This window comes from Ascidiella aspersa, chromosome 6, assembly GCF_963924565.1.
Source record: "Ascidiella aspersa chromosome 6, kaAscAspe10.2, whole genome shotgun sequence".
NCBI lineage: Eukaryota > Metazoa > Chordata > Ascidiacea > Phlebobranchia > Ascidiidae > Ascidiella > Ascidiella aspersa.
In genome coordinates, this window is record NC_139452.1 from 6,708,094 (window position 1) to 6,719,945 (window position 11,852).

The 11,852-nt window shown below is 38.5% G+C and overlaps 2 protein-coding genes across 2 annotated transcripts; both read right to left on the reverse strand.

Moving 5' to 3' along the window:
* Positions 1 to 3,783: 3,783 nt before the first annotated feature.
* Positions 3,784 to 4,994, reverse strand: LOC146139408 (corticotropin-releasing factor receptor 1-like). The gene is made up of 2 exons (XM_083392430.1): positions 4,544 to 4,994; positions 3,784 to 4,031 (listed from the first exon to the last, which is right to left on the reverse strand). Exons 1-2 carry the CDS (start codon positions 4,992 to 4,994, stop codon positions 3,784 to 3,786), a joined length of 699 nt encoding a protein of 232 aa, XP_083248556.1.
* A 2,906-nt stretch (positions 4,995 to 7,900) lies between these two features.
* LOC146139409 (adhesion G-protein coupled receptor D1-like) lies at positions 7,901 to 11,419 on the reverse strand. Its single transcript, XM_083392431.1, has 4 exons — positions 10,991 to 11,419; positions 10,042 to 10,273; positions 8,703 to 9,173; positions 7,901 to 8,130 (listed from the first exon to the last, which is right to left on the reverse strand). The coding sequence occupies exons 1-4, from the start codon at positions 11,417 to 11,419 to the stop codon at positions 7,901 to 7,903; spliced, it is 1,362 nt and encodes a 453-aa protein (XP_083248557.1).
* Between the last annotated feature and the right edge of the window lie 433 nt (positions 11,420 to 11,852).

The following is an 11,852-nucleotide window of genomic DNA, read 5'->3' on the forward strand; positions in this document are numbered from 1 at the left end:
GCAAGCTGTTGATTACTTCTGCCAAAAACGCAGGTCGATTGGACAGTTACGACAATTATAGACCTTCACTAAGCCGATATTTTAACAAATTTATACAAGTTTGTATATATTTTTTATATCAGTCAACAGCGTAAAAGATTCCTTCTTTCTTCAGTAAAATTAACGATCACAAAATACAAGTCTTCACGCTTTTTCTGTTCGTTGCTTTAGTTTGCAATGTTTAGAGTGTTTCTCAGCTCATGGGTCGCAACCCAAAATTAATTCGCCAATTGATTTGGTCGGGTCGGCGACTATAGTAGTGTTTTATGGTTAGATTTATAGAGATTGGTTCTGAGCAAGATTTCTCTAATACTTGATAAAAATGCGTAAGCTGTAGAAAAACACGGCCACATAATTTAAATTCGTGTTTATGCAAACGTTCTATGCACTTTTATCGCTTACAAAAAGTTCAGGGAAGCGAATTCGCCAAAGCTTCGGTTTACTTAGGCTTACGGTTCGCCGTAAAAAAAGGTTAAGAAACACCGGGTTAAAGCATTAGGCGCCAAACTTTTATATAAAAGGGTCAAATAACTCTAAAAACTTGGGGTTACATCCCTTTTAACTGCAAAGATTGAAGGTCGCGGGCCGGATATTAAATTTTCCTTATTTGACATAATTATTACATAACGAAGGAGTGATAAAATAAATATTTGTCTAAATTTGTACTAATCCTAGTTTATTTGTCGTTTAGTAAAATTTATCAAAATCTATCTTAGGCTTGCATCGGACAAACATTACACGTCATAAAATATTGACAACCGTATTTTAGGATATTTTAGAAATTTATCCGGCGGGCCGGATCTGTTTTTTTGTATGTTTGTCCTATTCGCAGATTAGACATTCTTCTATATGTCATAAAAGTAATGTAATGAAACCTAAAACTTATATAACCTCACCCAGACAAAAGCAGTAGTTTACGTGGAGCAGAGTTTGATTTTCAAAGAAATGTAAAGCTTCTTGTGATGCACCTGTGACGATTGCTATATTATATTTTGAGTTTTTACGTGTTACAAATACCTATAATAATGAGTATACCGATACTTTCTAACTAATTTAGAAATTATTGCTTTATGATTATTAGCGATTAATTATAACAGCATACATTATTCGCAAATTTAGTCTTTAAAGCAAAACACTTGGGCGACGTTTTTCTTCTTCTGTATGTAAAACGAATTCCAATAAAACATTTTATCTTACCAGGTACTATGGTTCCACCTCTGCAAACTTCTGAAAGTTCTAAACACAGACATAAGTTGCTTTTGATCTGATTAAAGTTTGCGGTAACTTTTTTCATTCACTTCTCTCTAATTTAACTTTCTACCATCGTAGTGAAAACCACAACATATCAACGAATATCAAACAAAATTCAACTTACCAAGGGCAAGAACTGGTTTGGTTCCAAATTCCGACAAAACTAACAAGACTGTAGTCAGCAATCCTTGTAGGTGTATCTTGGCCATTTTCGCGTTGCATAAATTGCCTTACTGTAACAGTCTAAAAGAGCGGACCATCTTTCTAGAAAATTGATAACGTCGCTTTTAGGTTTCTTTTTGCAATTAAGCTCTGTTTAAAGTTGCATCCTCTCGAAATGCAGGTTGATATCTTCATTTTGTTTTATTACAAGGCTATTGTGGCGTGCTTAAAATTCCTCTAAGTGGATTGCATCACGCTGTTATGCTAAAACTTTATACAGCTACATTTCCGGGAACCAATACTATTTAAGCAGTTTGGTATGAGCGTTTTACCGAGTAATATGCACACACCGTATAGTCATGATGATTAACTCTGTGGTCCTATGATCTATTTTAAGAATTAATTCTATATCTGACACCTAAATTTATGAATTATAACGTTACCTTTAATAACTCAGTTGTGAAAAAACGCTTAAATAAACATACAGCTTTATTATATGGTGCTTTAAGAAATGTATAAGCTCGAAAATCAAAACATTTACAAAAACAGGCTAAATAATAGTGCGTGGGAAATGAATCTAATGTTAGAGAAATGAATATAGTGAAGTTTTATTTAATAGATCCCTGTTTTTAACCAAGTTTCACGACTTATTCGGCATAAATGTTCAATGGTAAAATAAATTATTATTTGTTCACATGACTAACAAATTTGAACCGAAAATCACAAAGATATGGACTATACGCACTGAAAGTCAGCATATAATTAAAAATTCAAGAAAGATATTTTTTAACAATTCGGGTGTATTATTCGATCGAAATCAACGTATTTAAATACTGTATGGATAAACATGTAGAAAGTGCAAAGTAATAATAAACGAAAATAAACAAAACTGTTGTGTGAGTTGTAAATGGTTGACGATGGGCCGAATTGCCTAATCTACTCGATTTTGAAAATTTTTTTCTTGGTATTATTTTTTGTCTGGATAATACTCGATTGATAGTCTAGGTTGCGTTTGTTTGTGTTGGCAACCTCCCATTGTGCGTTTCATTTTTAGAAAGACGTAATTTACTACAAAAAAATTAGTTAGACAATTTGTCGGTTTGGCTTTATTAAAGCATAACCTGCTAAACAAAGAGACATCTTATTTACAAACGCCAAAATGTTTGGATGGGCCCTTGTTGTAGTATTGCTTTCACAAAACTCTTGAATGAATTTTTCCGACCGCGGCAAGCAACGTTTGCCGACCACTGTTGCAGAGGGTACCAGAAGTGGTGACAGTTTCCGTATAAATTGTTGCAAAGTTTGTAACCTCGACATAAACACACACGATACGCAACAGTGCATAAAGTCTTACAATAAAAGCATGATAAATTGCAAATAAAATCTAATAACTACAATTGCAACTGCATTTATGCAACCCCAACTTAAAAACACGTGCACGTCTACTAATTGCATCTCTTTGTTTCAGAAAAGGTAAGCGAACGCTTTTGTGCAAAGCATATATGCAAATATCTAGGAACATTACGTCATTCTTTGTCATCTTTTATGTATAGTCGAGTTGGTCAAAAGGTTCGATTGTGTCCAGAGATTAAGAATGCTTGGTTCCATCACGTAACTAAAAGTAGATTAGTAACCTTTAGGTCCCCTATTTGTATACCCATTGTGTTTTGTTAATATTTTGCTATTAAAATGTTTTTGTTTCTTTGTCTTAAAATATTATACCGGTATTATTTTTTGTTGTGAAACTACTCTTTTTTCTGATAGCTGACAAAACAGAAGGAATAAGTTATCATAAATCAAGGTAATACAAAATTGCACATGGTGAATATCATTGACAATGAATTGAATACCATCGACAATGAAAAAATAAATTAAAGAAGGATAATTATTAAATAAAAAATCATTACGACACACAGGCTTGGTTATTTTTAACACATTTTTTGCAAAGTTAAGTTATTGCGCCGTGTCGGTTTAACAGTTTTAATTGGCAATCCTTTTAGTGGCAAAGGTATTTGTTGCGGTATACAGTCCAATTTTTTTGAATTTCAGGAATCATTTCTTGCCAGAAAAAACAATTCCTTAAAAAAAATGTGTTTTTTTCATTTTAAAGGAGTGTAGCTTTATAAAGGGTTCACACAACGCATTTAATGCTTAATTTATAACGCTTCAGTTTTATCCGCTTATCACGCTTGTCGGTGGTCTCCAACAATCCTGATACCAATATAAGCGTTTGTCGTTATGTTCTATACCCGCACTTCACACTTTAGGTATAAAATTGTAACCGTCTTCACTACACCCGAAACGTGCATAGCAGTTCGAGTCAACGGCCACCTATTCGAGTTTGGTTTCACCAGTCGACTGGGCAGTTGTGTCCCTGTTGCCATTGGTCGTGCTGCTGTCCACTTGCACTCGCTTCTTTTTGCGCGCTATGGTCAGCCGCTTGCCCACCCTCGTTCTATTCCACAGAGACACGCTTGCGTTTCGTACCTCCTTGCTGAAGACGCAGTAGACGAGGAGAACGAAGAATCCCTGCAGTCCGTTCACCACGATCGTCAGATATAGGAAAGCGTCACTTGTGTCTAAGCGAAAAACACACTTAGTAACCCTTGTTAGTTACTACACAAGATGCCTAGAGAGAGGCTTATCGAGATCAGCGAGCCTAATCAGAATTGTGGTACAAGCAGGGCAAGGCTATAGAACGTTGCCTGCTACTAAAAGTTCTGATCAAATAGTTCGCGGTAACCTTGTATTTTAGCTGAGTAGTTAACTGTAACGTTACGATAAACGAGATCGAAACAGCACATTAACTGTGCAAACAAGGTTGAAAAAAAACTTTTTATTTTTAGCACCATTATCGTACACAAAAATTGTATGAAAAAGCTTACCTATAGAGCAAAAATTGGAATCCTAAAGAATTTGAAATACATATCGACACCCTTTAGTGTTAAAATGGCACCATAAAGTGCCGCGGCACCCCGGTTATTAACCACTGGTGTAGACAGCGATAGATCACTAGACGTATAGTATTTGTGCAAAGCATCCATCAGAACACAGCAAAGAGTCGTCATGTATCTAATTCAATTTCACTTACCGACGTGAAAAAATATAATCCAGGGAACGCTAAGGATGGGAAGCAGCTTGACAGTTGCTCTGAAGGCCGCCTTCAGATGCTCCACGTCAACTTCCCCCTGCATTCGCTCAGCAATCGGCTTGAAGCTCTCAGTTTGCTTGCTCATCGAGTAAATGAAGACTCCGACTCGAATCAGGATTAGGAGGTTGATGAAGATGGTGATAGCGACCGGAGTTATCACCGTAGTGTAGAGGATCGCAGATGCTACCATCCAGCACTTCGTGTAGCTCTGCTGACCGGTCGAAGCCATGTAGTTGTCCAGGAGGAATCCGGGGATTGCGCTGCAGACCAGGAGCAGCCCTGGAAGACCCCATGCGAAGAGGAACTTGATAACTTTGATCCGGCCACTTGGACTCGCGTTGAGGGCTCGGTCGGATGTTTTCAGCATAAGAGTCACTCCCTCTACCAGCATCCAAAAGGCTGCGGAGAATATGTGTCATGGAGTGTTCACGTGGTTCTCCTGCGAGAAGTTGCCCGCGGCCCCTAAGCCGCGTGCTCTAGTCACGTGTTTTGTAATCATTGTTTGTGTTGTACGTTAATTGTATCGCAATGTAAATTACGCGACTACTCGCCTATAAATGCTCGTGCCTTTCTTGTGTTATACCCATTCGAATTAAACCAGTTACTTACTTGGACTCTGCTTACTATTCTTGCAAGGCAAACAAAGGTTAGAAACACAACAGAGTATTGATTTCGTTAATCAAAGCTGTGATTTGTGGCTTTCGCCGTTGGGTTTTAATCAAATTAAGGCAGTTCCTTTATAGAAATTGCTGGTCATGTTGAAAGTGGAGCTAACTGTGTACTGCGCACGGCTTTACATAATGAAGCGACGAAAGTCAGCATGGGCGTTATACTGCTGCGTTTTATTAATGCTACGAGTCTTGTACTTTTGTACAACACGATGATGCGGCAGACTTTTGTCATAAAAGGTGCAAATCTAAAACTAAAAAAAGACGAAATCGCACATTTAACCGGAGTCGGACTCGTGACCCTGGAGTCGGACTCGGGTTGTATTGAACCGAGTCCGCAGCCCTGATTCTTACACATAGTTTGTAAGCCCATTATATCACTGTTCGTTAAGCCTATACGACTCTAGTGTGAACCTAATTTAAAACTGCATTCGAAAAAAGTGGAAAATGTCCACATTTCCTCGCGGCTAGTTTTTCATTGATAAACGCAAGCCAAACAAAACCGCATGCAACAACAACCAGCCAAAATCACCTGAGCTGAGTATTGTGTATTGTAAGGTCATACATAGCCCCTCGCGAACGTAGCCAGAGCGCCGTCAGCGTTTTTTGGGGCGACCAATTATTACTCTCCGATAACCTTGCCTAATCATTAAGTTTCCTACAAATGTTGTCAGACGAGCAACTGGTGTGCAATGCCAGGTGCAACGGCTTCGCAAATTCCTTTAAGGCCGTTTAGTTGCAAAATAAACATTCTATCGTAAAACTTATAGTACGCTACAGGGTTATTCAAATATTTAAGGTCAATTTTAGGCTAACATTCATCGGTTCATGCGCAGCTTATTTGTCAAGTAGGCTAATAGTAACGCATTAATAAAACAAAAATCGGGAAATCATCTCGACGAATGTAGTGACATCGCTTGGCTCAGTACAAAACAAAGCGGAATATAAAAAAATGACCAGGCGGCGTCGAAGAACAAGATTTGTCATGAAAAACTAAGTTAATTTAAATCACAATGACTAATTTGTACAAAGTAAGTGCATTTATTTGTTGATTAATGACTGTATTTGTTATTAACGAGAAGAAGTAAAACAAGTAAAATACGTTAAACACAATGCTTGGTATTTTTACAAGAACGGGGTCCACGAGGGTCGAGAGCCATTTAAGGGGGCCACGAAGCATAAAAGGTTGAGAACCACTGGTGTAGACCCTTCTTTGGCAGTTGCCAGTCGCTATTTTGGCTGGTAGGTAACCCTTTCATTACACATGTTTTCGCGTTATTAAGGCGGATTTATTCAAATGTTTGTTTCCACGGATTAGGTAGAGTTGTACAAATATTTCTAAAGCAAGTGCATTGCTATTCAAAATGTCGGATTTCATTCAAACGTTTGCTATGCATAACTGCTGTAGTTAAGTAATTAAGAACATACCGGGCAAATAATCCATATGTTAATACGTTTATTAAATTAAAATCGCGTCGCCTTATTTACCTTGGGGTGTACACTGTGTTACATAAATGTTTCTTCTAATTTTGAAACAAGACCTATTTTTGAAGTGACGCGCTTCATTCGAATATGAGTTAAAGCGATTTGTGAATCAATTATTTCATCCGGGAAGTCTTTATAATCAGTGAGCCCGTATCGTATTTTAATGTTTACCCTGGGAAAAAGAACATCGCAGAAAAGTAACAAAATAATTACCAGGCACTTGAAAGAATACGATGGCGAATATGTTACTAATCTCAACGTTGTGGAAACTTTTTTTTTCACCTTTGACGTGCAATTCTGAGCCAGAACATAATGACACATAAAATATGAATAGATGCACGCGCACCCGCGAACTCACGCCCATGGAAAGCTTTTACTTTTTAGTGTAAATAAGCAGTCCTGTACAGTTAGTTCTAATATGCAAGAGTCCCACACAAGTCTAAATATATACATTTGCGTGACGATGAGAAATTTTCTAGTAGTAGTCAAAAGTCTGCCTACGAGTTTTTCTACGCTTTGCGGAAACGCGTAGCTTAGTGATGCCAATTGGACCTAAACTGTGCGAAAAATGAACTCATTGGTTGTTTGGAGTAGGTGGTATTTTTGGAACTCTTAAAAGTAGCCGAGTGTTAACAGAATGATTTTACCGGAATTTGCAGGTCACAATGTATTTTTTTTTATTTTTCTGCTTTTATTGCCCAAATAAATCCAAGCGAAACAATTGACGGGCATTTATAAACTTATTAAATACATTATTTATGTACAAAGCATAATTATGTAGGCAAATATTTTACATCAGCTGTAGTCTAACTCTATAGCCCTAAAATTCAAACTAAGTATAATTAAACTTGCAATCGTAAAAAAATCGTTTCGTTTTCATAATAAGACATACGCCACACGTCACACAGTCGAGTTGGGGCCGTACCACCGGTAAACCCGCCATCAATCATCGCTTTAGGCACACCTTCCACAAACAAATCTATCTATAAGTTTAGCAAAGTATAGTAAAGCATGACATAGCGTGCTTTGTTTAACACACAATTGCGTGTTCTGCCTTTGTAACGCTGTAAAGATATACAATGTTCTCAGAAATATCAAAAACAGTTAGGTCGGAAACTAATTGGCTTTCTGTCATTTAAAACCATCATCCAACGTTAGTTGACCCGGTCACAGCAGTTGACATCGAACCGTTGTTGCTGGCCCCCGGGAACTTGTTCTTCTTTCGGATCTGAAGGCTCTTTATCGCTGTTCTGTTCCAAGCGTTCACGGCGGCGGTTCGTACCTCCTTGCTGAAGACGCAGTAGACGAGAAAAATAAACAATCCTTGTAGTCCGTTCACCACGATCGTCAGGTACAGGAACACAACGCTCGCGTCTGTTTAAAACAAGAAAATGGAGGTTAGAACGGCGACACCCACAGACAAGAAAATGTCCTATCATTGAGTTTTCTGTTGCCATAAACGAAGACTCTCCCTATTTAAACAGATAGGCAGCCTACGCCTCCAGCTCCATATTTATTTGGACGTTGGACTGTATAATAGGTTACTTTTCATGTGGAAAAACGCATCGTTTTAAATAATCAATTCGATTAAAAGTGTGTTTGACAACAGACTTCTTTGTAAAGATTCGATCGATAATTATCAACTTAGTTAATCAGAACAGGTTTATTTAACTTCACGTATGGTTTAAACATGAATATAAATCAAATACGTATCTCTGCAATATGTGATCAACAATGAAGGTAAGCCATCGTATCTATGTGCTACATTTTCTAGCCCTGCTTGATTGCACTACGACCCTAGAAGGTTTAACTGATTTCGCTAACAATCTTTTCGAAGTACCCGGTAAACGACCACCTAAAAAACTTTTCTTGTTCAAACCAGTAATCCGCTACACAACTTGAGTAGACTCTTCATAAGTTTACAATTAGGAAACATATACACTTACCGACGAGCAAGAAGAGCAGCCAAGGAACACTCATGATGGGCAGGAGCATGGCTGTGGCCTTGAGTGCAGCGCGCAAATGCGTCGTGTCCAGTTTGGTACCGCTACTAGTCCCTCCTCTCTCAGCAATCGGCTTAAAGCTATCGGTTTTCTTGCTCATCTTATGGACGAAGAAACCGACTCGGATCAGGATGAAGAGGTTGATCAAGATGGTAACGCCGACTGGGAGCATCACGGAAGCGTAGAGGATCGGAGAGGCATCCACCCAGCACTTCTTGTAGCCCCCTGCACCATTCGGGGCCAGGTAAATTTCGAGAAGGAATCCCGGTATTGCGCTTATGGTCACTATGAGCGCAGGTAGACCCCAAGCAAAAAACATTCTTGGCGCGTTTGAATTTCGCGCGGAGTTGAGCTTCATGGCTTGGTCGGTGGTCTTCAGCAACAATGATGTACCCTCTACCAGCATCCAGAAGGCTAACGATATTAGAGTGGTTTTGTTAACTTCCGTTGGCTCATTAAAATGAAACACAATTCTTACTTTTTTCTCACTCCTATATATAATATTATGGTAATGGTATTTGTTCAGGTTTTGCAAATAGAAAAAAAAAAACTTCTGCCCGTATTTTTATTTGAATATTTTCTTTATTAACACATTATTTCGACAGGACAGCATACAAGCTGTCATACGGTTCCCATAAAGATACATCGCTACTATTTGCTCTCATTTTAGCCAAGGAGGGTTACAAGGGTTGTCAAATGTCTCCATATTTCTTGTGAAAAAGCGTCTTTCCGCGTTGTATAGAATGCACTTAAATTATGGCTGCCGGACGCAACACTAATTGTAACACAAATGATGCAATTAGTTATAAAGATGCTTGTCCAAACCATTTCGCCGGTGAAAGCCAACACATACTCTCTTTCACTGAATACGCTTCCAAGTAAACGTTACAGTAGTTTAAAAGGTACGTCATTGCATTTCGCCCGGACAAATCAAATTTGTTTTGTCGAATTTTTGACAGTTCAGGGACTACAGTGATCTGATGTGTCAATCTGGATGATTTTATTTCTTATTTTTCTATTGTTATATTAGAGGCTATTCGCAAATTGTTTCTTATCGTGTTGTTGCCCGCGTTTTTTAAGTTTTTCCGTATATTGTGCTACAAGCGTTCGGCGTCATTCACCATGAAAAGGCGTTTTGAATTGATTGCCGAAACTTTGGTTAACAATTACAATGAACAGAGGAGCTGTTTATGATTAATAATATTGTGCCTGGTAACAACATTTTATATATATGTAAGTTCTTATTGTTCAAAAAGGCGCTTCTAATTGACAAAAGACAAACCTGAACTCAGTATGGCGAAATGCAAAGCCAGGGCGGTCACTTCGCAAAATGTTCGGCTTTGCAGCGCCGCGTCGTAAACCAGGTTGAAACCGTGGAAAAGCAGCAAGGCGATAGTAAGGTTGATCTGCACAACGCTTCGTTCGTTTCCTCGCATCTTGCGCACAGCTATAAGGACGGTGAGTGTTAATACGAGTGAGAGAATCGACACGGTTCCGCAGACGTACGTCAAAGCCTGGATGATGAATAGTGGTTATTTGTCGTTTGCGTTGAGCTATTACGTTACATTTTTAACAGCTCTACTATTAGTTAGTGTGGGTGGTTTAGGTTCGATTTTGTGCGATTTATATATATAATAAACATTAAAATTTATAATAACTTGATTAAATGCTTAGTCGGATCGGTTTGAACCAATAGAACCACTTATTTCGTCAATCAAATGTCTATGGTACAGGTGTATTTTTAAAAGCTGATATAACTACTGTTTGCTAGTCTTCAAACGCGGAATGTTACAATTTTTTACTTAAGTGAAGTTAAGGGGCGTGCAACCTTCGTTAAGCGTTCGTTAAGAAGTAAATGTGGGGAAACCTTGGGATGCTGTTTTACCCCAAGACAATGTTCCCTTTAAAATTGCACATGAAAAAGGACAAATACAGAGCTAAGTGGGCCGTTTTTTTTAAACCTAACAAATAAAATTCCTACCAAACATACTACAACAAAATAAAAAGGTAATATTTTCCGGTTACTCAATGTTTTGAGGGCATTTTTTTTCTTTTTATTGCATTTTAAGAGAAATGTATATCTCTTCAACGATAAACTGCTCCCTGAATAAATTTCGGATGGTTCAATTCTAACTCCATATTCACCAACAAACCGTTGAATTATGTTTCAATAAAAATGGATAAACAAGTACGCACACCAAGTTATAGTACAATTTTTCCATATAACTAACATTTGCTGATGCAGGAACCAGTCTCCCAGTAACAGAAAGCAACACAGCGAAGATAGTTGTGTGGTTCGACTTGCATCTCACTTTACCTTCGTCGTCTACTCCAAGATTCGTCATGCCGTAACTCGACCACTCCCCGTTCGACTCGTTCAGAAAAACGCACAAGTACGTAGCGCTCTCAAGGCGAAACCGCCCCTCGTTCTTGTTGTTTATCATCGCGACCGCGCGTTGTGCTTCGGCCGCGTTGACTTTCACGCCAAACCTCACTGTAACGTTGGACTGTGACTCTTCGGGTAGAATTTCCAACGCAATGCCAACCGGGATTTGTCCGCTGACAGTTAATTCGCTGTTCTTTGTGGGTGAAAATACGCTCGTTTTGAGCTTGAGGGTCTGAACTGTGGCTTTGAAGCCAACGGGGGAGTCTAGTTCCATTGATATTTGCCCCCCTGAACCTAGGGTGTGTTGTAGAGTCTCCCCTGGTGCCACGCTTGCCTTGTTCGTCGACTGGACTTCCCACTGACAGCAATATTCACCTGAGAATAATGGACGGTATACGGTAAAACTAAATCGCCATTAATCGAGTAGTTTTTCATTTTTTTTTGTATCGTTATCCATAAGCATATGAAGGAATGTTAATTAACTCCTTCCGAGCTGAAAAAAGCTGACATCATTTTTTGAAAAACAAGTTTGCAATAACAGTTTGTATTAATATTTGTAAACCAATGTAAGATACTAATTTCGTTAACCTTTAAAGTCGATTTTACTTTTCCGTGTTTTTTGCTTTACCGAGTTTCGTTCAAATCTTTCCATAACGACGTATGGAATTTACGACCTAACTTCAACATCCCGGCCATTCACCCGCGTC

Excerpts from the sequence above, each read along its gene's own strand:
- LOC146139409 (XM_083392431.1), bottom strand. The coding sequence starts at position 11,419 with ATGGAACTAGACTCCCCCGTTGGCTTCAAAGCCACAGTTCAGACCCTC. Across the intron at positions 9,174-10,041 it reads TTTCGCCATACTGAGTTCAG|CCTTCTGGATGCTGGTAGAG; the intron begins GTTTGTCTTTTG and ends TAATATCGTTAG. Across the intron at positions 8,131-8,702 it reads GCTGCTCTTCTTGCTCGTCG|ACGCGAGCGTTGTGTTCCTG; the intron begins GTAAGTGTATAT and ends TGTTTTAAACAG.
- LOC146139408 (XM_083392430.1), bottom strand. The coding sequence starts at position 4,994 with ATGCTGGTAGAGGGAGTGACTCTTATGCTGAAAACATCCGACCGAGCC. Across the intron at positions 4,032-4,543 it reads GATTATATTTTTTCACGTCG|ACACAAGTGACGCTTTCCTA; the intron begins GTAAGTGAAATT and ends TTTTTCGCTTAG.